This window comes from Xenopus laevis, chromosome 3S (assembly GCF_017654675.1).
Source record: "Xenopus laevis strain J_2021 chromosome 3S, Xenopus_laevis_v10.1, whole genome shotgun sequence".
Lineage (NCBI taxonomy): Eukaryota > Metazoa > Chordata > Amphibia > Anura > Pipidae > Xenopus > Xenopus laevis.
The window spans coordinates 128,715,518-128,741,865 of NC_054376.1; the positions used below are offsets into that span (position 1 = coordinate 128,715,518).

The 26,348-nt window shown below is 44.2% G+C and overlaps 1 protein-coding gene and 1 pseudogene across 1 annotated transcript; both read right to left on the reverse strand.

Annotated features, from left to right (window-relative positions):
- Nucleotides 1-1,206: 1,206 nt before the first annotated feature.
- Nucleotides 1,207-13,597, reverse strand: LOC108703542 (annotated as a pseudogene).
- A 7,063-nt stretch (nt 13,598-20,660) lies between these two features.
- slc25a11.S (solute carrier family 25 (mitochondrial carrier; oxoglutarate carrier), member 11 S homeolog) lies at nt 20,661-25,991 on the reverse strand. Its single transcript, NM_001091717.2, is given in 8 exon segments — nt 20,661-21,159; nt 22,650-22,701; nt 22,961-23,060; nt 23,303-23,393; nt 23,766-23,856; nt 24,319-24,525; nt 25,274-25,426; nt 25,860-25,991. Coding segments are annotated over 8 exon segments (918 nt in total). The 5' UTR covers nt 25,928-25,991; the 3' UTR covers nt 20,661-21,003.
- Nucleotides 25,992-26,348: the final 357 nt, after the last annotated feature.

Genomic DNA, 26,348 nt, shown 5'->3' on the forward strand with positions numbered 1-26,348 from the left:
GCATGTTTGAGGACGGATGAGAGTGGGAGAGCGTATTCGAGGATGGGTTAGAGTGGGAGAGCCTGTTTGATGATGGGTGAGAGTGGGAGAGCGTATTCGAGGATGGGTGAGAGTGGGAGAGCCTGTTTGATGACGGGTGAGAGTGGGAGATCACGTTTAAGGATTGGGTTTGTGGGAGATCCTGTTTGAGAATTGCAGTGAGTGGGAGAACTTATTTGCAGGTGTGTGGATGTGGGAGAACATGTTTAAGGATGGGTGAGTGGGAGAGCATGTTAGAGGGTGTGCCAAAGTGGGAGCGCATGTGACCTATGAGGTGACTTTTTCTGGTTCTAACCTGCTTCTTGCTGGTACTACACAGGGGACAGTCCACAGCTGCAGACCAGACCCTACTGAAGACAACATGATTCCTCAAGCCCCAAGGTGCCTCTATCATGTTCATGAATCAGGCTAAAGAGGCCTTTTCTATCAACCAGACCCTTTTTATAGGTTCTAGACCTCAGGGCCTCCCATACTTCCAGAACACTTCAGAGAATTCCTCAGCAGGCCCCTTTAGACGTTTCTGAATGACATGTAACCATTTCACTAGATAAGAGAGCAATTAACTAATGACCTCCAGCCAACCAGGCCCTCAGCCAAGTATTTATTCCCTGGTCCTTATCATTTACAGTAGGGGGTACATTATCCCTTATAATACATGAGTGGTACTTAGAGTTCCCTGTATAACTCAGCCTGCAGCCTTGTGCCTTTATATGGTCACAGAACAACCCCTCAGTGACTTCTAATATCCTTATCATTTACAGTAGGGGGTACATTATCCCTTATAATACATGAGTGATACTCAGAGTTCCCTGTATAACTCAGCCTGCAGCCTTGTGCCTTTATATGGTCACAGAACAACCCCTCAGTGACTTCTAATATCCTTATCATTTACAGTAGGGGGTACATTATCCCTTATAATACATGAGTGATACTCAGAGTTCCCTGTATAACTCAGCCTGCAGCCTGTAGCCTTGTGCCTTTATATGGTCACAGAACCGTCTTACTCACACGTTTGGCTTTGGTGCGAGTACTCGGTGACCGAAGAGACACATTAAGGACGATGACACAACTCAAGACGATCAGCGTTGACACAAACATGACAAACATCAGGTACCTGTGCACAAAGAGGCATTTGATTAGCTGAGTGAAGCCAGTTGGGGGGGGGGGTGCTGTGAGTTGTAGTTCATTATTACATAGTTTTATAATTATTTGACCCAGGATACATTCTGGCCAAAGAGTAACATAAAGATGGGGGCACATATTGGCCTCTGTGATGGCTGCCCTTCTATAAGAGCATTTTATTTGATTTTATATGATTTCCAGCCCCAGTTCCCGGCATTCCCAGATGAGTACATTATATTGCTGCAACAGAAGGAGAAATGGGATTTACTTGCCAATGAGCGGCACACTGAGGGACGTCTCCGGGACCATCTGGGCAATAAGGAACAGGAAGACAGTCTGTGCCAGGAGTACGGAGATGGACACTGTGCTGCCCACCGGCTGCAGAGATGGAAAGAGTTGGTGGAAATAACGGCAGTAATTAAACAATCGTTATGGCTACTGTCATGGGGGACCTGAAAATGAATCTGCTCCTCTAATGCACCAAATAGAAGACTTCAGAGTCCATAATTGACCAGTAAAGACCATGGTGCCAAATCTGCCTCCGATGTTCTTGCTATGCCAGAGACATTACATCTGTGTAACGATCGGTATCCCAAAACCCAGAACTAACTCCAATGTTCTGGTCTCGCCCAGCTCTTCTGCATTTAGCACCTGCCTTTGGCTTTGGGTGGAGCCCTCTTAGCTACTTAGATGCCGCCAGGTTTTATTGCGGGAGAACCAGGGAGAGAGTTCTGGGCAAGCACAGGAATCGAACGTATAGGGATAGGACAGCAGAGCAGATAACGGAGTCAAGGAACAGGCCGGGTCAAACCACATGGTATTGAGGTCTCAATGTGGATATCAGGAGCAAGGTAGGGGTCACAAGCCAATGTCATACACAGACAAACATCGAGCTACTAAATGGAATACAGGAGAGTCGTCAGACAGGCAGGGCTCAGTATAGACAGCAAGAAGCAATGTCAGGAACAGGCAAGGGTCAATACACAGGAAAACACACTCAGGATGGCTTTGGAAGCACCCAGGAACCTTTTGTCACAGTTTCAAGTAAAGAGGAATTAGGTTGAAAATAAACCCATCACCCTAATTAGATGGACCGTTGTTACCCTAATGAGATGGATCATTATCACCCTAAAGATATGGAATTAGTTAACTTCTCTTAATAGGTTGGGTTCAGGTTGAGCATCAATGTAATACATAAGAAATTATCAACTGCAGGGTCTGACTGGCCCAGCGGGATACCGGGAAAAAACCCGGTGGGCCCCAGCCCTTATGGGCCCCTGCCGAGCCAGACCCCCTCTCCTGATCTCCTGGGCCTGAAAAAAAGTTTGCAAAGCTGCGCAGCGCTGTGCGGCTGCGTGCGCGCATGCGGCTCCGTGCACTGAAGTGCGCACATGTGTGCCTTCTTGTGCATGTGTGCAAGTATGTAGGTCAGAAGGTCTGGAGGGGGGCCCTGGACAGCGGTCCCGGTGGGCCCTGGGCCCCCCAGTCCGACCTTAATCAACTGTGGGTCATCATCACCGATAACAGCAACTTTCTATTCACGGATCCACACACACACACAAATTTTCTGCAGTGGGGAAAGTGCCCCTTCTTTTTATTTGTTTACACCACCAATATCAACTTTTCAGGGTACAACCTCCCTTCATCAGGATAGGAGGGCACTTTCCCCACTGCGGTGCGGATCCGTGAATAGAAAGTTGCTGTTACTAAGCGACCGGGCCGGGTCTGCGGACAACCAGCACCACTACTGCAGAGAGTAAATTCTGTGTGTGCGGTATACCTACTACATTGCATCATCACCGATAAACAGTATATACTTTATTACTGGTATAGGGCACCCAGTACAGACCACCATGTAGGCTAGAACTGCCCCTGAAAGACTCACCAAAGGCTGTATATCATGGTAACCGTAGAGCGGATTTAAATGCAGAAGAACAATATGGAACATCACGGGATGGCTTTACAGAAGAACCTGATGATACATGATGGCACATGGATGTGTGCTTGAGTGCTCACCTTTGGCTGGTAGGAAGTAGACTAACACCACCAGGGACGAGATAAGGACACATGGAACAATGATGTTAATGATATAGAAGAGAGGCTTCCTCTGGATGATGATGTTGAAGGCAATCTCCTGGTAGCGCAGGTCTTCTTTAGAGTACTTGGGGTTTATAATCTTTCTGGCAGGACGGTGCATTATTGCCCATTCGCCATTCTCTAAAATATTTAAGGAAGGTTAAGAAAGGAAGAGAATCAACAATAAAGTCTAAAAATAGGAACGTGATATCATTTGCACTAAATCTCCAGCTCTGACTAGGGAGGTTCATTCCACATGCCACCAAAATTAGGGATGCACAAATCCACTATTTGGGATATGGATGAATCCCTGAATCCTTTGTGAAAGATTCAGCCGAATACCGAACCGAATCCTAATTTGCAAATGCGAATTAGTGACAGGAAGGTAAAAAGGGGAAAAAAACATTTTTTACTTCCTTGTTTTGTGACAAAAAGTTATGTGATTCCACTTCCTGCCCCTAATTCGCATATGCAAATTCAGATTCGGTTCAGCCAGGTAAAAGGATTTGGCCGAATCGGAATCCTGCTGGAAAAGGTCAAAACCTGGATTCGGTGTATCCCTAACCAAAATACTAAAAAGTCTTCTTGAAACCTTTATCTACAAAGATTCTTTTAGAGTGTTGGGGGTATCCTTAACTGAGAAGGATCTGGGAGATTTTATAGATAACAAGTTGTGTAGCTCTAGACAGTGTCATTCAGTGGCTACTAAAGCAAATAAAGCAATGTCTTGAAAAAAAGTCCATTCACTTGATGTATGGGAACATCATTTTACACCCCTTTAGACTAGAGCAGTGATCCCCAACCAGTAACTCTTGAGTAACATGTTGCTCTCCAATCCCTTGGATGTTGCTCTCAGTGGCCTCAAAGCAGGAGCTTATTTTTGAATTTCGGGCTTGGAAGCAAGTTTTAATAGCATAAAAACTAAGTATACTGCCAAGTAGAGTCTCCTGTTGGCTACCAGTCCCCATAGTGGCTACCAAATAGCCAATTACAGTCCTTATTTTACACCATCCAAGAAAATTTTTTATGCTTGTGTTGCTCCCCAACTCTTTTTATATCTGAATGTTGCTCACGGGTGAAAAAGGTTGGGGACCCCTGGACTAGAGGAACAAAACTTTCATTTGAGGCAGTGTAGGTGGTTCTCCAGTGAGGTTGAGGATCACCCACTATTCCTATAGCTCCCAGATAAGGGAAAATCCTCATTCCCAGAGTCAGAAGGGTTGGTTGGTCACCTGTGAAGGCTTCACGATCGATGTCCACCTGATCGAATGGTAACCTGGTCTCCTCATTAGTAACTAACTGCAGATCTATCTCGTAAGCACTGTATGTCTTAGATCTACAGAGACAATACAAAAACACAACTTCTCAGAGAAGGTCCAAGTGACACAAGTTCTGCTGTTCAGCCTTTCTAACATGGCAATTGCCTTGATTTTTTTTTATTTTTCAAATGCTGATTTGTGTGTGTGTGTTTTTTGTGCTTATCAATCTGGGGGTTTATCTCTTTGCCGGATTTGTAGTGACCCATTCTTGTGCATTGTTTTTTTTTTTTATATAACTTTTTATTTATTGAATATTTACACATCAACTTACAATACTAATTTTCATTTGCATATCAATACAATGAATAAAGAACATTTTTGTTATGCATTCTTTGTCTTTTTGTGTAATTTTTGATTTTCTTCTACCTGGCCAGAAGGCCAACATTTGTGATTAAAGGGAAAATAAAGAGGGGGTTGAGGATGGCAGGGGGAGCGGTTCGGTGAATGAGATATTACAGCTATCTTTATATTGTATGAACAACCATATATTCCAAACGTCTTCAAATTTGCTTAATTTGCTTAATTTATTGTTCATTAGTGCTGTGAGTTTCTCCATCGTCCACCAAAGTTTGTTTTGTATCTCTTGCATTGTTGGTGGTGTTCCTTTCCTTTTTCTAGCCATCAGACATTATGTGGTTAGGCATTGTTGTGTACATAATTTATGTTCATTTGCTGTGGTCTGGTTTGGTTTTCGTATAAAAAAAAACCAGCCATGGGTCGAGTGGTAAGTCCATTGCCAGTGTTTCATTTATAGTTTTAAATAACTATTTCCGTGTCTGTCTTATCATGGGACATGTCCACCGCATTTCGTCTGCTATTTCCCCACATCCGCGTGGGCATAAGTTTGATGCGTGAAACCATTTATGTATTTTTTGGGCATATAATACCAGTCATGATATAGTTTGTATACATTTTCATTTATGCAGATCTTAATAGATGCTTTGTCATATTCCAGGAGGGAAAGCTGGATCATGGAATAGAGGTGTAAACAGAGATAATCGTTTATGGGGGTATAATGATGATTTTATTTTCTCCCATTCCATTACTGAGTATTTGAGAATTGTGTTATTCAAGCTTTTTTTTGGGTCTGTGTTTGAGTTCTAACCATAACAGATCTGCAGCCCTACCAGGAGCAGTTTTCGATTTCCACCCACTGTTATTGCTGTTGGTTGAATGCCACTTGACTATTTGGGCTAGGATGGCTGCCTTTCTGTAACTTTCCAAATGTGGGAAAGCTAAGCCCCCTTTCACGGATGATTGATAGCATATACGTTTGCTTATTCTGTGTCGTTTTTGGTGCTATATGAAATCTAACAGTTGTTGTTGTAATTTGTCTAGTTCTTTCTTTGGTGGAGGCACGGGCAGAGCGCTGAATACCAATTTTATCCTTCCCAACCATGAGGCATTTTGTGCCACTGCTGGATGTTTTTTTGCAATGAGGCCAGGAGAAGTCTGTTGATATCTGATATTTGGTTAGTTTTAGGAGGGATCATCACCCCAATCATCACTTCAATCCTCTCTTGGCCCACTGGAATTTAAAGTTCAGTTCTAGAAGTTTTTGGGTCGGTCTATCCAGTGACACATTTAGGGCTTCTGATTTATTGTTATTGATTTTAAAGCCTGATATATTGGTGAAATCGTGTATTTATAGGTTGGGTAATGTAGTCTGAGGTCTAGTTATTGAGAATAATGCAAATAATGCAATCTTATATGTGTGAGATCCTATTGTAGTTCCTGTAATATTTGGATTGCGTCGTATTCTATGTGCTAGAGGCTCTATACACATGGCAAATATTAAGGGAGATAACGGGCACCCCTGTCTGGTACCATTTTTGAATGGAAATGGGGATGAATAGTATCCTCCCATTGCTATTTTGTGCATTGTTTTTAAATGACTTGGGGTACTTGGGGCAAACCATTTTTAAAAAAAAACAACATTTTTATTAGGTGCCCATTGTTGTTTGGAAAATTGTGACCATGAACTGTTTGAGAACCAGATTATTTGGGGATTTTATTTATTTCCAAAAATGTATGGATTTTGTATATTACTCCATTTTGTGTGGTGATTGAATAGAGGATTTTTTTAGATGTATGTTTTAAAATCGTTTGGGGGAAGTTGTGATCTGGGATTTTTGGCTTTTGTTTTTACCATTGATTTTTTTTGTAGCCACTCATAGCTTTTGATTCTGCCATTATTTTGTATACAGTGGGTAATTGTTTCCTTTGTGGACATTTATTTGTGGATTGTTTTTGCAGGACATAATTGTTTCATGCATATTTCTGATTTGTTAATTAGTAACCATTATTGGGGTTTTTGTTTAATGACGTTGAAACGGTTGAAAGTAAATGCACCTCATCAGGCTGAACAATACCCAGTTCTAAAGGAACATCTTGGAAGATTGAGGTTTTCTCCTGCACTGGGAATCTTGCCCAATATAAATAGGGATATCGAAATGGAAACTCACCTGAACACCAGTGAGCAGTTTTGCCAGTCAAATGGAAAATAAGTGATCTCAATGTTACAGGTGCTCCTGAAAATGGCAGGTGGAAGCCAGTTGATTGTTCCTGTACTGAACACAATGACATTGGAATAGTACGCCACTTCAAAATTCCCATCAATGCTGCCAGGGGATAAAGGCAATATATGATTATTTGTCACCACGTCACCCTTCATGGGGAGGGGCAGACCCACGCTCCTGCCTGTGCCAATGTATAAATCAGCAGGGGGCACCATAATTGCCCCGGCAAGGGGACTCACTTATTTTCGAGGACAAGGTCAGGAAGCCACATAATATCATGCGGAACCCGTACAACAAGAAGTCCTCCATATTCTGTCTCATTCCAGACCAGACGATCATCTTGCTATTCCTTGGAGGAGTGGAAAATGTGATTAGGAAAACATTGATCATTTTCACCTCTCACTCAACTGGTCCATACTTTCCTGCAATGGAGACATAGGCTAAGTGATGTAGCCTCCAGCTACTCTAGGGCAAATTACATGTTATGAACAATCTCAACCTTAGGGGTAGCACTCAGACCCTAGATATCCAGTCCCAATGTGCTGTCTCTTACAGTGTTGCCTCAAAGATATGCCCCTATCCTGGGCCTAAATACTTGAGTCCTAACTCTAGGGCAGTGATTGCCAAAGCCCTACTTGAAAGTGCAACCTTGGCTAGAGTCCCCTATATCTATGGCAACAAATACTGTATATATTCACCCCACATTGCACCCTAACTGACCTTCACTCTGGGGTTTTAGGTGTCTCTAGGAGAACAAATGACCATTGTCCCTTAGTCTTCACGCAAACTATCTACAGGTTGAGCCCTCTGCCACTGCTCAAAGTCCCCAGTGAGGCCAGCCTCACATTTTAAGAAGGACTGCTCTAGAGGGTGTTCTTGTGGATACTTAGCAAAAAAGATTCCCTAATTTCCCCTGAGTCTCTCCTGATAATAGTTGCCTAGTGCTGGCTGGAGGGGTCGGCACCTCTCCCAACAATATCTGCACAAAAATTTGCCAAACACCGCAGGCTAGTGTAGCGGGGATCTGCCCTGCACGTTTATTTCGTCAAGTGGATACTTACCCATTAGTTTTCTTGTGTGGTGTATAGAATTGCTAATACCATGTACCATACATCTCTCTTACAAAGGTCTCCAGACCATAACACTCTAAAAGGGAGTCCAAAGAGGCTGATTATGCTGTGTACATACATATAGAGTTTGAGGTTGGCATCACCCAAGTGAGGGAACATTGCATGTCATTGTAATGAGCCCACTGTCCTTGTGATACTTACTATCTGTACCCAAACATTGGTTGTCAGGGTTTCTTCTTTCTCATTCTGGAAGGAAAAGAACAGAGGCTATGGTGATGGCCATATTATGTAAATACTTCAGAAATGTTCCTTGAAATAGTAAGTATTAACTGTGATTTATGTTTTGCTGCTTGATAACAAGGGAATCTTAATATGAATATGGTATAAGAGCTAACATTATAGTTCTAGTGCAAGATGGGCCAGTGATACTTTTGGAGAAGAGCTGACACTTTGTTATTACAGAGGAAATATGTAGTACTGTAGGGATAAGGACAATATCAAAGTTCCAATATTTGTAGCTAATTTAGCCAGAAGTCACCGATGGGAGGTGACATTTGGATAGAAGCTGGCAATCGGTTTTACAAAGGGGAGGCGAGTGCAAGAAGAGTTGACACTATTTTTATATACAGGTGGTACCTGAGGCATATTCAGTGTTTATTATTCTAACAATTACTCTTATTCTCCATAATTACACCTTCTGGTCATATGGAATAGGTACCAAGTCAATCAGGTTGGTTAATGTGAGCTTCATTGAAACAGGAACAACATCATCGAGGCCTTTTGAAGGACAAGCTTTCTTGTCATAGTTGGTAAATATGTGCTTTATCAGCCGGCTCTCCTCGTTCTCACTGGCCATGGAATCTGGTGGAAAAATCACACCCAAGATGATCATTTGGTCTACAGACTCTTTAACGCTTCATTCATGAAGAACCAACTTTAGTGAAAGTGAAATATTCACTGGATCATTCTGGCTATGGAATCCATGTGCTCCTCCATTGGCTGCTTTGTACTCTGAAACATGCAGCCTAAAGTGCAAGGGACTCCCTTTAGCCATAATTATCCATAAATGCCAGTGTGACCACTACAGAATATGGATAATGAGCATACTAATCCCAGACATGTAAGAATGATCACTGCAGAAATGGACAATAAGCACTCCATTAACCCCAGACATACTGGTAAAATCACTGCAGAAAATGGATAATAATCATATTAACCCCAGACATGCTGGTAACATCACTGCAAAATTATGAGCACATTAACCCCAGACAGATCCGTAGGATGGAATAACTGGCTTCTGGAAAAAAAAAATGGGCAGTAAGATAGTAAGAAGTGGATGTTAGCAACTAAATGGGGCAGATAGCTTTTGAGCATTGGTGGTGGGCAGGTTCATACAGCCAGGGGGTTATTATGATAAAGATCCACTCAATTCCTGCATACCTATAACCTAAACCACTTACCGCTAGTCCAGTAATCCCCAACCACTGGCTCGTGAACAACATGTTGCTCACCAGCCCCCTTGGATGTTGGTCTCAGTGGACAGTTGCTTATTTTTGAATCCCTGGCTTGGAGGCAAGCTTTAGTTGCATAAAACAAGGCAAACTGCCAAATAGAGCCTCTTGTAGGCTGCCAGGGCAAATAGAGGCTACCAAATACTCAATCAAAGCCCTTATTTGGCAACCCCTGGAACTTTTTTCATGCTTGTGTTTGTGTTCATGCTTGAATGTGGCTCATGGAGGAACGAGGTTGGGAACACCTGACCTAGCCAAATTCACTCACTAGTTATATCGCAATCAAATCAAAACCTGTTTTAGAAATTCTGATGAAGACTACTGCATAACGCCAGGAGTCCACAAAAGGACAACCTAGCCTTGGGCCAATTCTGCTAATTTCTTGTAGGTGCCACCATTGTGCCAGCTCCCATCACTTCAAGGGTGCTTAGTTTCTACTGCCAGCAGTGGGAGACTGGGAGTGGAACACACATCTAAGGTTATTTAGGTTTGGGAGCGGTGGGAACAAAAGAACTAGTGGTAGCATGTAGCACTGTAGTGTTCAGACTAATAGTTCGACAGTCAGTCAGATGTGGTTGGTGGGGCCCACCAGGATTGGACCCATTGTTCCAATAAGCTAGTCTGATCCTGATTAGGCATCATATATTATTTATCATTGGCTTTGTGATAAAGGTGATTTTAAAAAATGCTGTATAGCCCTTTAAGTTCACTGATGGCCACACATTCACTAGTACTATGCCTTATAGAAGTCATAATACTAATTATCTTGCCTTACTATTTATATACTGCCTTACTTCCCTCATCTTGCTCTACTGCCTCCATCTTATCCTACTGTCTCCATCTTGCCCTACTGTTCCACCTTGTCCTACTGTCTCCATCTTGCCCTACTCCCTCCATCTTGACATACTGTCTCCACATTTTCCTACTGTCTCCATCTTTCCCTACTGTCTCCATCTTGTCCTACTGTCTCCATCTTGCTTCCTGTCTCCATCTTACCCTACTTTCTCCATCTTGCCCTACTGTCTCCATCGTGTCCTACTCTCTCCATCTTGTCCTACTGTCTCCATCTTGTTGTACTGTCTCCATTTTGTCCTACTGTCTCCATCTTGCCTTATTGTCACCATTTTGTCCTACTGTCTCCATCTTGCCTTATTGTCACCATTTTGTCCTACTGTCTCCATTCTGTTGCCTTTGAATGGAACGGTGATTGGGAATAACAGCACGCGTGGTCCTGAGAATGGGATTGTTAGTCGTGTGTTTGTGCTGTATCGGCAGGTACAAGTGGCACCTAAAAATAAAGTGACATTTAGGTGTTGGGGCAGCTGATTGTTTTGTTGCTATGCCTTGTGCCCTTATCTTGCATTGACATCACATGGGAATTTATTTTCCCCATAAGACCCTGTTTGTCCCTGATGCCACCAAGTCACCAAGGCAAAGCATTCTGGGATCAGCCTTAAATCTGCTTAAAATGGGAAAAGCATTTTGTTTTTACTATAGAATGTGGTGCTAAAGCATTAGGTGGGGGTGCAATGAGGTGGTGATCACGTTAAGACAAGAGATTCCTCTGAACGTCATATCAATAGAGAGGGGACAAAATGCTTTAATGTCCTTATATTGGTCACGAGCAGCGAGTGCAGAGGACGTTTTGTCTTATTTGGGAGTATTTTGGTTTCAGCATGTTCCAGGCAACACTGATATGAATTGGGAGTAACATTGAGGAGTCCAACATGTCATTCCCACATCATTCAGCAGACATGGGCCCCTCTCTTGTATATTCCCAACTAATTAACAGGGGCAGGGAGGGAATCTTTGTTGCTCCAGGCTGGGGAGGGGGGGCCATGTGCTGCTCATTCCTCTGCCGAATATCTGGAATTCCATTAAGGTATCAGAAAACGCTGACAGAGAAATGTCTGGGATTCGAGAAGCGGCTCCTCTCTTCATCCAGCCAGTACTGCATTAAACTACTAGTTGTACTTCTACAGAATAAATAGAATAAAACTGGGAAATCACTCAAAAGATCGGATACAACAATGGGCATTTGCTGTTTCTGTGTGACATGGAGCAGCAGGAGAAGGAGGAGCAGGAGGAAAGAATATTTGCAGAGTTTGCATTTTGGTATCTAGAACTTACTGGTGGGCCCCTGGCACTCCGTCCTGAAAATTGGGTAACATTAGTCTAAGTGGGAGGAAAGGCTTCGGCTTTACTCAGGAGATCAGGTCTCGGCTGCCCATAGTTTCATTAAACTGCTACCTGGTTGCCAGGGACACTGAACCTAGCAACCAGAGAGCTATTACAGTGACCGGCTCCAGAAAAGAAGCACAAAAGGCTGTGCCAAGGAAGGAAAGTGCTCTGAATTAATTACAAGTATAATCATCTTGCTTCAGGATAATTCTGATTTCCAATTGCCGGGATTCCCTAGCAACAAGATGGCAGTTTAAAAGCCAGGACGGGCATGACGTCAATGAGAAACCACAAACAACACAATACAAATAAGAAGCAACTGTAAAAAGACCGAGTTCCATATCAAGCAGCTGCTGTAGGAGGCTAGAGCTTCGAGAAAAGGCTAGAGCTTCGAGAAAGGGTTAGAGCTTCGAGAAAAGTGTTGGGGCCCCACCATGGAGCCAATGATCATACAATATATCCACAAGCATTTATACTCTGGCTGGGGATTAGGGGGTGTAACCTACGGAGGATACTGAGGGACCCAATATACGTTAATACGTCTTATTCACAAAGTTTAGGGGCCCTGTAGCTCCTGAGGGTGTTCTCTGAGAATTGGGGGTCCCCAGACCCCTAGAGTGAGCCCCCCCACACCAGACACACAGCCCTTGTACAGACTCACTGCGCAGGAGGATTAGTACAGACAGAATTCCGACCCCCAGCTCCATCGCTGCCCACTGGCACAATCCAAGAGGGGAAAGATACAAAAGATGGAGTTATTTAGACAGGAAGTAATATTTCCTATGGGAAGAAACTGGATCCTCTTCAAGGCCGCTCCCCACTTCTCCCTCTCAGAGACCCTCCAACCAATGTGTCCCCCCCACCCGGTCCTGTTTCCCACAGCTGTCCCCAGTGTCACTCACAGCCCAGCACTTATTAACCTCTCCCACTTCAATGAATAGACAGGGGCTGCTGCCTTAAAGGCACAGGAACACATTAAACCTGCGAAATGCAATTCAAAAATTTCAACGGGTTTCCTTAAAATGTTGTTTCAGTAGCATATTGGGCTTTTTTTTGTGCTTTCAGAATATACTTTTTCATTTTTTTTTTAAAGGCACAGCAGCTGTTCAGTTTGAATCTGCTGTGGGGTCCCAGGTGCCCTAGCAACCAAGTAGTTGTACCTGTTAGGGTAGAAGGTAAATAAGGAAAGGCTGGGACAGCAGATCAGTAATGAAAATAATAAATGATGTTGAATAGGGGATCTGAACCACAAGCTACCGGTTAGCTATTGTTGGACTACTAATCCCAACATACTTATCAAGCCTTGAAGCATTCTGGGAGCTGTGGTCCAGCAACATTAGGGTTGTTTTCCAATATTGCAATATTGCTTCCCCCAGCTCTCCGGGTCCAGCGCCCTATTAATGCAAAGGAATCATCCAATGAAAATCCCAGCTGATCTGAGTCAGTTTGGCTCCATGTTCTTTGTTGCTGCAACTGGAGCTGGAAGGGTTAAAGCCACGTTTATTATGGCAGAATATGCAAACTGCCATATTACCCTGCATTTAGAACTAGGTCCTTGCTTAGCAGTGCTCTCATTGGTGAGCTCTCCTGCATCTGTAATTAGATTCTTGCAAAGCAGCATTCTCATTGCTGAACTCTAGGGGGCGCAGTAGGATGGCTTTATGGAGGGTATAGATTTCCCTTAATGGGATTTTGTCATTATTTTTATGGTTTACACTGCAAGTAATTCTACCATATAACATTCCTGAATCTCAGGTCATTTTGCCTGGTCATGTGCTTTCAGAAAGAGCCAGCACTTTAGGATGGAACTGCTTTCTGACAGGCTGCTGTTTCTCCTACTCAATGTAACTGAAGGAGTCGGACTTGGATTTTTACTATTGAGTGTTGTTCTTAGATCTACGAGGGAGCAGTTATCTGGTTACCTTCCCATTGTTCTGTTGTTAGGCTGCTGGGGGAGAGATATCACTCCAACTAGCTGTGCAGCAGTAAAAAATGACTAAAGTTTATCAGAGCACAAGTCACATGACTGGGGGCAGCTGGGAAACTGACAATATGTCTAGCCCCATGTCAGATTTCAAAATTAAATATAAAAAATCAGTTTGCTGTTTTGAAAAACTGATTTCAGTGCAGAATTCTGCTGGAGCAGCACTATTAACTGATGCATTTTTTTGGGGGGGGGGGGGAAATTCCCATGGCAGTATCCCCATGGCAGTATCCCCTTAAACAGGCAGTGGTAGAAAGACAGAGAAGAGGGAGGTACAAAAACATTTGCTTGGTATATTTTTAAAATGTAAACCAACTGCATGGCTGCTTATAAAAGGGGAAGGGCATATTTAATTCATTGATTTCATTGATTAAAACCGATAATAGCGAATAAACTGCACACGGTTTGTTGGTTCTGTTTCCTGAACTCCAGGTCAGACTCACAGGAACCCATCAACCAAACACCAATGAAACCATTGATATAATCGGAGGTAAAACCACGGCAAGCAAATGCACGTGTCTGCCTGTTCCTACTCTCTACGCTGGAACAATGTAGCATAAGCTGAATGAACAGACTCGCTGATACAATGTTTCAATAGGACAGAATGGACGAACAGACACGGCCATCAACAGCGCTTCCATTTGCAAATACCCCGAAAACCAGCGACCCCGGGTAATGCTTATATATAGGGAAACTGCTTTGAATGATATTTTCTTTCATTAGGCAAAGAAAGTTTTTGTCGTTGCAGTTGTCCTTTAATGTAGCAGAATGCTAAGATGGGAGTAGAATGACATGTAGTCCCCTATTCTGTGTTGTTATAATGAGACAAAACGTAGGGAAACTCAATGTCTGTTGCTTTTCTTGGGTGAATTTTATGGAGAGGGTCCCTTTAAGTGGCTGCACTTTGGGCTTAGCGGCTGCTCATTGGCAACGTTGCCCCTGTGCTAGCCATAATAACCCCACAAGTTATTTTCCCTACAGAATAGCTCAAGGACTATAATTTAAAGGACTCTGGGGGTTTCACGCCAATGTCGAGTGGCGCCTGAAAGATCCTCTGTCACTTTTGTGCTGCTTTTTTCAATAGCCAATGAAATGTGCCCACGATTTACTGTAAAAAATAAACCCCAAAAGTAAAAAAAACAAAAAAAAACATTAAAAACATGAGGATAAAATGCTGAATATCAAACTACAGTATAGGAAAATATGGGCAATGCCGAGTGCCGCCACCCTGGACCTTTATGCCAATTCTTCCTTTATCTCTGTCCTGCATTAAAGGCCAACATAGGATTTTATTTTTTTCATTTACAAACTGCCAGTTTAAAGTGCAGCTAAATACATTGTTATATTAAAATTCTATTGATCTCCTCAAACCACAAATGCCAATGGGATGTTGCGGCTGATGAAACCAAGGTATGTGCCGCCTGCCCACAATGAGCAGAGGTGGAAAACAGGAGACACCCAGTAATGACCCCCCCGTGCAGGTGGCATTTATACCAGAACCAGCTGCCAGGACCCCCATGTGGTACATAAATACACGTTGGTGGGACAGTGAAGTGCATCATGGGGGGAGGCCTCCGGGACAGCAGCATTCACCCCCCAACAAGGACCTCAGTAGAATAAAGACATGACTCTTGGGGGATGAGTGACACAGGCACATGCAGGGGGGGGGGCACATGAATCGTGTTAATAAGACAGGGGTAGGGGGCAGGAATGCCGTGTAAGAAGGAAGGATTAAGGGGGGCTCTTACTTCACAGGACTCATTTTTCCCCCTTCTCAGGAGCTTAAAATAGAGGCGACAGTTTCCGGCCGCTCAGCATTAATATCCTGAGAAACATTATACTGCCAAGTAGGTGCTTGTGACTGTCGTCTCCGAAATATCTGTGGGCCCTCACACCGAGCCCTTCGTCTGGTTCTTCAGCCAAACCAACGTGTGCCGAATGCTCCTCCCACCCAATTAGTTAGAAGCTTTATCCACAAACCTGAAGCCTCCCCTGAACATGTGGTTGAACAGGTCTATCCATGTGATGGTTCCAAATTTTGATTGGCTGTGGCCTGGCTCCTTGCCCCACCTACATCACTTAAATAAGGACACAATGAAGTACTTTGCCCCCAAAAAATGGATTTAGCAGGGGCATTCCCCCCCAAAATGCCACCCAATTTCCTTGAATACACTTGAAAACCCAGCTTGAACTAGGGCTGGATGCATGCGTTAGAGTCCTGCAGCAGGTTACCCACATAAACCTGCGGGTTGCGGGTCAGTAGTTCTGTGGGTCGGGCCGCGGGTCTCCTAAATAGTGATTTTTACTCCTTTTTTCTGATCACGCCTACTTCCGATCACGTCACTTCCGGTTTACAATGACAGCTCTTCCTGCTTCTTGATGGTCAGCAAGTCGCGGTTAGGTACTTGCGGGTCGGGTAGCGGGTCCAAGTGCGTAAGAATGCGGGTTCAGGTTGCGGATTGCAGGTTTGGGGTACAGGACCCACGCAGGACTCTAGCATGCATCGAACTGGGGGGTCCAGGGCTGCCTTTGCAGGGCCCTGAACTTCCCCCCAGGCACCATTTTTTTAATCTCGTTGCGTCTGAGATCGGAGCTGGCAAGGGGTAAGTAAGGGTGCAGCACCCAGGACGAGGAGCAGGTCTGGATCAGCAGAATCCACATGGGCTAGGGGTCACCTGTTTTTTTCCCCGGCATCAACCGCCCAAGTTCTACCCTGGCTGAATGGCTTCAATGGTTATAAGAGATTAAAGGAGATAAGTGACATAACTAAGCTCCAATAATAATTGTTGCCTCTCCCCCATTTTCTTTGTTAAAAGTCTCTATAACTGATCAAAGTAGCTAATGAATTTCAAGCAGAGATATACACTCTAAACACACACATTTCCTTTCAAGCTTCAAGAACTTTAGGGAATTCTATCCTTCTTATAATTGTACTTATTTCCCTTTAAATATCCTCAGAAATAGCCAGAGGAAACAGCAGGGCAGCAGTGATAAGGCTGGTGCGAGTGAGGTCAATACTCGGAGGGTAATGGCACGACACATCCGTGAGCGGTAAGAACACAATTGCTCTTAAAAGGACATCTGTAGGCCTTCCCTGGTTCTTTGGGGTTGGGGGTCCCCCAGCTTTCCCTATCATACTGCAGAGTCAATGTATTTTACTTTAGTTAAAGGAGAACTAAAATATGGCTAGGAATGACTGTAACCAGAGGTCTAGCAATGATCCAGATGACCTTTTTATCCCATCCGTTTTTATATTTTTTTTTTTAGGTTTTTGAATTTTAAAAACTTGTTTTATAACAAAAATGTAACACTAAGACCAATAAAAAAAGGTTCATTTTCCACCCAGACTATATTTTTCCATGTTGTCTTTTTCAGCCTATGACAAACTCCCCCTACAAGCTGCGTGACGCAATGGCCCCACCATGAGGAGTTGGTTCTTGTTGGTTCTCAGACTCTTGGTCTCTAGAACGACCTGTTCTCCGTCCTGCACCAGTGAGAAGAACATAGTGAAGGACAAGCAATAGACGCAGTGTACACACATGGCTCTTACCTCTATCCCTTTAACTGATATTCTAAGTAACACTGCCATCCTTTCCTTGAAATTCTTGACGTCCATCACCACCTTGTGGACTTGTGTAGCAATTCAAAGACCAGCATTAAGGTAGACTTGGCGTTGGGCTTGGAAGAACTCAACTTGGCCAACAATACCACATCCGAAACCTCTCCCTGAATAAGCTCATTCTATCCAACAATTAGACAACCTCTGTGCCTTCCACAATCTACAGAACCTCCAGAAAAAAAGAATTGGTTCTCTCTCAGAACAGCTCAGAACACACATATACGTTCTTGCTATTTGTGGATGTGGCATGTCTCTGTCTTTATCTATAGATATCACATACTTCTATTTTTAAAGCATTTTCTTCTCTTTTTTAAATGATCACCACCACATCCAAGACCTTTTTTTACTATTTCATTTCAAGCCTCTTTGGAGTCCATCACTGGTTCCAGGCCTGTTTTAGACAATAAGAAGGCAACAGATATATAAAAACATTGAACTACAAGACATTTAGACATAGTTCCAAGAATATGTAGGACAGGGAGTTTCGTGCAAATCTCAAGATTAATGATTTACAGGCTAAACTCTCTGGATTATCTTGGGCAGCACAGATATACTCTTTCTAAATCACCCCCTCACAGAGATTCAGGCTGAAAACAAATCCCTTTTCTCTAATGTCTTGTTTGTTCCTCACCCTATTACCTCTGCCTGTGCCAGCTAAACTGTGAACTTCTGATTTACTGATATAACAGCAAGTTCTTTCAGGTAACCCTGAGCAGGTGTTTGAACACTCACAGCAGCTACACAACTTGGAGCTCTCCTACAACAAGCTGGTAATTGTCCCACAGCTGAGAAACTGGACAAGTTTTATCTCACAACCTGACCTATTGTCTACCTGGACAACAATGCCTTCCAACTGCGCCTTAGAAAACTTCAAGACTTGTGTGGAGGAGAACACGTTTAACATTTGTACCATGCAAGATCTCCATCTTGAGATAAAACCCAAGATGAATTCAGCGTGGTCTGTGCATCACCATATAAAGTTCCTCTTTTGAACTTTCCTATGGATCGCTAAATCACAAGGAGGCCAACAAATCATGCAAAAAGGCGAGACAAGCTAAAATCGATATGGAAAAGGATATTGCAGCAAGCAGTAAAATGAATCCAAAATTATTTTTTAAATATGTAAATAGTAAAAAAATGAAGCAGGAAGGGGATGGAGCCTTAATGTCAGAGGGGGGTCAGCAGGTTGATGAGGACAAAAAAAAAAGCTGTGATTCTGAACTCATATTTTTCATCTGTCTAAGCAACCCGTTAATGAAGGTTTCCTTCTTAATAGTCCCAATTCTAGTAATACAACTAATGATGCATGGTTCACACATGAGGAAATTCAAAAGAAACTAGAACATGTTAAGATAAACAAAGGTCCGGGGCCAGGTGGTATTCATCCCAGGGTACTTAGCTACCTCGGGCAAATTGCTAATGTGGTGTAATGTGGCGCCTCTGTTCAAAAAGGGATTCTCGTCTTAGCCTCAAAACTATAGGCCAGTTAGTCTGACGTCAGTGGTAGAAAAGTTTTTTGAAGGGTTAATAAAGGATAAGATACTGGACTTCATAGCAAATCATAATACTATGAGTGTGTGCCACCATGGTTTTATGTGTAATAGACCTTGCCAGACTAACTTAATTTTTTTTTAATGAGAAGGTGAGCAGGGACCTGGATTCTGGGATGGCAGTGGATGTGATTTACTTAGACTTTGCTAAAGCATTTGATACAGTGCCACACAGAAGGTTACTGGTTAAATGAAGGAATGTTGGCCTGGAACATAGTATTTGTACCTGGATAGAGAACTGACTAAAAGATAGACTACAAAGAGTGGTGGTAAATAGAACATTTTCTAATTTTCTGGACAAATATCCCTTCCAATGCAACTGCACCTTAGAAAATGTCAAGGCTTGGGTGGAGGAGAAGATGTTTAACATTTATACCATGAAGGATGGAGCAATAACCCTTGATGAGCACAGTGTGGTCTGCGAATCTCTGTATAAAGTGCAACTTCTGAACTTCTCTATGGACCACTGTAGCACTGAGCCAAACCGATAACTACCACCCCTAAAGTGACACGTTATGTAGAATCAACCCAAAAAGCAAGCGTTTTTAAGTTGGGTACACATGGACCCACCACTGAGCCTGAAACCTCTACTCAGGAAGAGTCTTCAACAAGATCAACCCAAACACCAACAGTTCCAACAATTCCACTCACAGATGTTCCACTAATGACCACCCTTGCATCGGAACCATCCACAACCATAAAGGCACAGACCACTTTCGAAGTAGAAATGTCATCCGTTCCAAATGCCACAAGCACTCAGAGCAGCACGTGGCCAGTGGTGGAAGTTCACAGCACACCAACCAACCAGACACACAAAATGGGTGGTTCCAGTTCTGGCTGGAAGAAACCATTCTCAGAAACTGCTGTCTCTTTCGACTGCTCCTCTACCTTTCAGCCATCCTCCTGGTTCTACTGCAGGTGGTGGTATTTAGCATGTGGCTTATGTGGGCATGTAACCCTCACTACAAACATTACCACACACTTATGGATAAACCACCCAGCATTTGGCTGATACGGAGACTGAAAGAGGAGATTCAGCAGGCACACGTAGCAGCACAGGAACCTAAATACATAAGAAATAAATTAATTTTGAGGCAGATTATAGCCAAGATTATAACCCTGGAGTACTGAAAATACTATAAGGAACATTGCAGCCCCAGGACTACGGTAGAAGGACATATGGTGCATTTTTTGAAAGCAAAATATAATCCCGATCAAGGGCAGCCATGACTGGTCTATCTGGTTTGATTGGGGGTGGCTGACTGTCACTTCCCCTCCCCCCCTCGGGCCCATAGAATTCTGCACCTACTGGTTCGTTCTGCACTGACTTTGTGGAGTTTAAAGAGACATGAACATGGAAAGATGAATCCGTAAGGAAAAACTCACACTGTCTTCAGCATTTGTTCATATATTTCTGAGGAAGATAGTGGTAAAATGGTACTAAACGGGGGCAAACTGCTGGTGCCAATGCTAATCTGTGCCTACCTGTCTATATTTACCCACAAAGTGCAGACAAAGGGCACATCCCAACCCCTGCGCCCCCCCCCTGTATCCTCAACTTTAGAGGGTTTATATCCAATAAAACTCCCATACCTACCCCTGCACCCAAAGTTCCTCAGCTGTAGAATGGGGGTGTCCCGTAGAGACAGCAGCACAAATACAAACTCTCGTATATATATATGTGTGTGAGGGTTTATGGGGTACTTGCATGATCCAATAAACAGCTTTAAAACTCCCATACCTACCCCTGCACCCCCAGGGATGTGGTTTCTCTATTAAGACACATACAATAGTGCATACAGTATATGTAAGAGCAGAGGTCCCAATAGCTCACCAGCCAATCACACACACATTTAACCATTGAATCCCCCGGAGGAGGCAGAGGGAACGCAGGAAAGCTGCATGGCAGTCCCGCAATGTCACAGGAGGAGGCGGGGCCAGGAAACAGGAGGGGAGTCTCCCAAGGGGCAGGTTGTCCGTTGGTGTCACATAGAAAGGTCTCCAGTTCATCTCTTATCCGCTGAGGAAAAAATTCTTGTAGTATTTGTTCATCTGCTCCAGGAAAATGAAGGTGAGAACGGTGTGAGGCCCGAGACGCGCGTAATACGGGGTGAAGCCCTTCCACAGGCTGAAGAAGCCCTCGTGTCGCACCACCTTAGCCAGTACGTCCTGCGCACGGAAACACAGGGTCACATTACTGAAATCACCTTCATTAACTTGCCTTAATGGCAGGGATAGGGTTAATAGTGATGTGCTTATTAACTCATACACAGCACAACAACAACATCCCTTATAATACACGAGTGATACTCAGAGTTCCCTGTATAACTCAGCCTGCAGCCTTGTGCCTTTATATAGTCACAGAACAACCCCTCAGTGACTTCTAATATCCTTATCATTTACAGTAGGGGGTACATTATCCCTTATAATACATGAGTGATACTCAGTTCCCTGTATAACTCAGCCTGCAGCCTTGTGTCTTCATATGGTCACAGAACAACCCCTCAGTGACTTCTAATATCCTTATCATTTACAGTAGGGGGTACATTATCCCTTATAATACATGAGTGATACTCAGAGTTCCCTGTATAACTCAGCCTGCAGCCTTGTGCCTTTATATGGTCACAGAACAACCCCTCAGTGACTTCTAATATCCTTATCATTTACAGTAGGGGGTACATTATCCCTTATAATACATGAGTGATACTCAAGAGTTCCCTGTATAACTCAGCCTGCAGCCTTGTGTCTTTATATGGTCACAGAACAACTCCTCAGTGACTTCTAATATCCTTATCATTTACAGTAGGGGGTACATTATCCCTTATAATACATGAGTGATACTCAGAGTTCCCTGTATAACTCAGCCTGCAGCCTTGTGCCTTTATATGGTCACAGAACAACTCCTCAGTGACTTCTAATATCCTTATCATTTACAGTAGGGGGTACATTATCCCTTATAATACATGAGTGATACTCAGAGTTCCCTGTATAACTCAGCCTGCAGCCTTGTGCCTTTATATGGTCACAGAACAACCCCTCAGTGACTTCTAATATCCTTATCATTTACAGTAGGGGGTACATTATACCTTATAATACATGAGTGATACTCAGAGTTCCCTGTATAACTCAGCCTCCAGCCTTGTGTCTTTATATGGTCACAGAACAACTCCTCAGTGACTTCTAATATCCTTATCATTTACAGTAGGGGGTACATTATCCCTTATAATACATGAGTGATACTCAGAGTTCCCTGTATAACTCAGCCTGCAGCCTTGTGCCTTTATATGGTCACAGAACAACCCCTCAGTGACTTCTAATATCCTTATCATTTACAGTAGGGGGTACATATCCCTTATAATACATGAGTGATACTCAGAGTTCCCTGTATAACTCAGCCTGTAGCCTTGTGCCTTTATATGGTCACAGAACAACCCCTCAGTGACTTCTAATATCCTTATCATTTACAGTAGGGGGTACATTATCCCTTATAATACATGAGTGATACTCAGAATTCCCTGTATAACTCAGCCTGCAGCCTTGTGCCTTTATATGGTCACAGAACAACCCCTCAGTGACTTCTAATATTCTTATCATTTACATAGGGGGTACATTATCCTTATAATACATGAAGTTCAGGTGCACAGGAGGTAATGACTCACCAGTCCGTTCTTATACTCGGGTTTCCCATCGATCATGCGCATGTTCTGTATCCTGCAGGGAAATGAGTCAAACAAACACTATTAGCCGGGCACACAAAGGTAAATGAGGTGTGCAGAGTGAAAGAGATAAAGCAAACAGGCAATTAATTATTGGTCAGATATGGGCTGAGGAGTCAGGAGACAGAGGTGATGGTGCTGCCATGTTGGAAAAGAGGGAGACGAAAAAGGCATGCTGGGTAACATGGGTTAGGAATAGGCCAGTAATATAATATTATGGGTGGGGGAGGGGTTGGCAGGGAGGAAGCACTTACCTGGTTTTTGCAATGTCCACTGGCATGGAGGCGGCAGTTGTGACCAGCCCACTGATCATACTGGCACAGAAGTGGCACAGAATGTCATCCCTAAAGTAGCCTATAGGAGCACAAGGCAAGGAGTCAGGTGTTGCACACTATACTAACACTGAGTATCACACACTGTGCAACTGTCAGTCCTACATACCCTGCACCCGTATCTGCTTCTCACATTCCATGTGTAAAATATACATGTGCCAGGGAAGGGTCACAGAATGCCAGGGCTATGGATGCCACGCCCCTTCCCACCTATGTATGGAAACTCTGAGCAGCACGGGGCACAGTCATGTGACAAGTACCTACCTGAGTCCAGCAGGAACTGTTTGGATTGTGAGTAGGAGGCCAGCTGAGCAGCATTGACAACAACAGCGCGAGCCATGGTGGGTATACATCCCTGTGACACACACACAAATGTCATGTTACACGTGCAACTGCCACCCAATAGTGACACACATAGAATGTCATGTTACAAGGGCAACTGCCACCCAATAGTAACACACACACGTCATGTTACAAGGGCAACTGCCACCCAATAGTAAGACCCTTTGGCTATACAAATGCCAGCTTCTCATTGGCTGCCCTGATTGGCATGAGGGAAGCACAAAGCCTGTGCCAATATAGGTGAGGTGTGGGTGCCACATGGGTGATGAGAGGGGAGTCTGTCTCATTATTACTGGGAGCAGTTTTGTCACCCTCTGTGGTCCCTGGTCAGTGAGGTGCTGGGCCCCATTCCCTTGTCTTTATTGTGAGTTTCTGACCCACTTACCCTCCAGAGCGTCGTTATTCCCTCCTCCCTCGTCATCCTCACTAGTGCATTAAACACATTGGTGTAACCCCTCCTCTGATCAACGGGCATCCTGCAACAGAAAAACAATGTCACTTCCTCCTCTGCAGAACCCTCCCTTCTACTTCCTGTCTTCAGCCATATACTCCTCCCCTGAGGAACCTCCAACCCACCTTCTACCTTACCCCCCAGCCTTATACTGTAGCAAAGAGAAGTCACAATGAACTGCTTTCTGGTTGTAGCTTCAGTTGCGGATACCCACGCTGCCACTAGTGACCCCGTTTCAGTGTCACAGTTTCCCCTGGGTGGCACATAATGGGCACATTGTATCCAGATCACTGACAGGTAAGGGCACAATGTGGCGTCTGGAACATTCTGGTTCTGTTATTGTGAGTCATATTGACACAACACTGCCTGTGCCACCCATCTAGCCACGCCCCCCACTGCCCCATTCTGCCAATTCATTTAGTCTCACGTCTATTCTATTGCTGAACTGGACTCTAACACGTGCTCCTACCCCAACTCTCTCACTTACCGGCCGTCGGCTGTCATTCTGATCAGTGCAACCTCCGCCGGGGTCCCCACAAAAGCGCCAGTGGCCCCAGCAGTCATTCCAATAGCCGCTTTCATGAAGAAGTTGGGGGGGGTCCCATCAGCCTTTGTGAACTTCTCAAACAGTATTGTGTATATGCCCAGGCGCGTGGTGGTGTAGGTGGCCTGGCGCAGCAGCCCGGCCGATAAACTGCCCCCAAGAAAAAACAATGAGAGGACAGTGACCACTTATCCATTCATGCCAACTGGCTGATACAAGTGTGTGTGTCTCCTCATACTTAATATACAGGGTCCTCTCTTTTCCTGTACTTCTTACCACTCCATTACCCACTGGATTTTCTCTAAAAGGCCATTTATTTGGTTATATGGCACATGACTAGGGGGCACCAAGTACATAGTTCTTCTCCCTGGCTGCCCCTAGTTCCTAACTCGTGAAGAGCTTGACCACTCAGTACTCCTGCCTCCATGCCCGTCTGGGTGTTATCACAGGAGTGACACGTGGGTGTAGGGCACAGTGATGAGGGCGCGATGCATTGGGCGCACTAGTGACTTGGTCGGACTCTGCTCCCAACTATAGGGAATGTCAGAACTCAGTTCAGTTATTGTTGGCAAAGCTTATCAATAGCAGACTTGAGATGCGGAAGCAATGCCTATCTGTCAGCTCTAAGCACCACCCCCAATAGAAAGTGCCATCTGGAGATCAGGGGAGAGGTGTAAGGTCCCTGGCTTATTGAAGGTATCTCAGTTAGGGATCTTGTGCTGTGATTAGAGCGTTACCTCCTATGAACTCACGCTCTGCCTCCGCCAATGAGCTGCAATTTTCCCTAGGGTTGCCACCTGGATAGTGTTTAACTGACCAGTAAAAATTAATGTAAATATACAGTGACAACCCTAATTACCTCCCCCAATAAGTGTCGGCCATGACGGTTGCCCCTCACCCGGTGTAGATGCCTCGGAGGCCCTCGTTGCGCAGAATGCTGCCGACTGCGTGGAAACTGGTCTTGTATTCCTTGGTCTTGGCTCCTGCCCCGCTCAGCTGCATGCGGTTCTTCACCAGGTCCAGCGGCTGCACAAACACCGTGGCCCCCATCCTAGGGACACAAACAGGGCCCAGATATACACTATATATATATATATATATATACACACACTATTTATATACACACACTACATTTAGCAGCCCTCCTCTTTGCTTTATGGCATCATCACAAACAAAAGTGTCACATTTTTGGGTGTAAGAGACAGACAGGAATTAAGTCCCATATATAACAGCCCAGTGACAACTAAAACCCCACAGAAGCCTGAGCAATGGCCAAACACTGGGCACAACAGCCTGGATGTCACACATTCCTATAGGGACACATATAACTATGGAAGTGAGAGAAATGTACCACAGAACAGTCCTGCTCCCACATATATATCAGCTCGGGGCATACCATATAGAAGCAACACAGGGGGAGCCACAGAGAAAAACTAGCGGCCTCTGCTCCCATTAAATCCCATCCCCGTGCCCAAGGGCATTACCCTGCCAGTCCCCCGAACAGAAACTTCACAGCCTTGGGCGACGTCCTTTGCCTCCCTGCTTCTGCCATCTTGTTACCGACTGAACGGAGAGACCCCCAAGGTGACACCGGCTGCCGGTCAGACAGAGAGAGGATAGAGAGCCGCGCTGGCTGATGACGTACGATGAGGAACTGGAGCGGACATCTTGCTAAAGGGAAATGTACGCGGCTATTAGAGAGTCCGCCATAATAAGTGCGGGCAAACTCTGTCGCTTAAGTAACTTGAGGCCTGGGTGTCCGTTTTTCAAATGGGCAGCACTAGTGTTCGGCATAGGGAAGAAGACATCTTTACTGAGGGCACTCTGATTTAGAACACAGGCTGTTGTTATTAGTATATTACAAGATGTTGAATAGTCACTAGGTGTATATTATAGCCACATAGTGTCTTTTAACAACAGCCCCAGCATCACCATTTACATAAAGCTTTCTGTTTGTTGCTATGGGTCTTCTT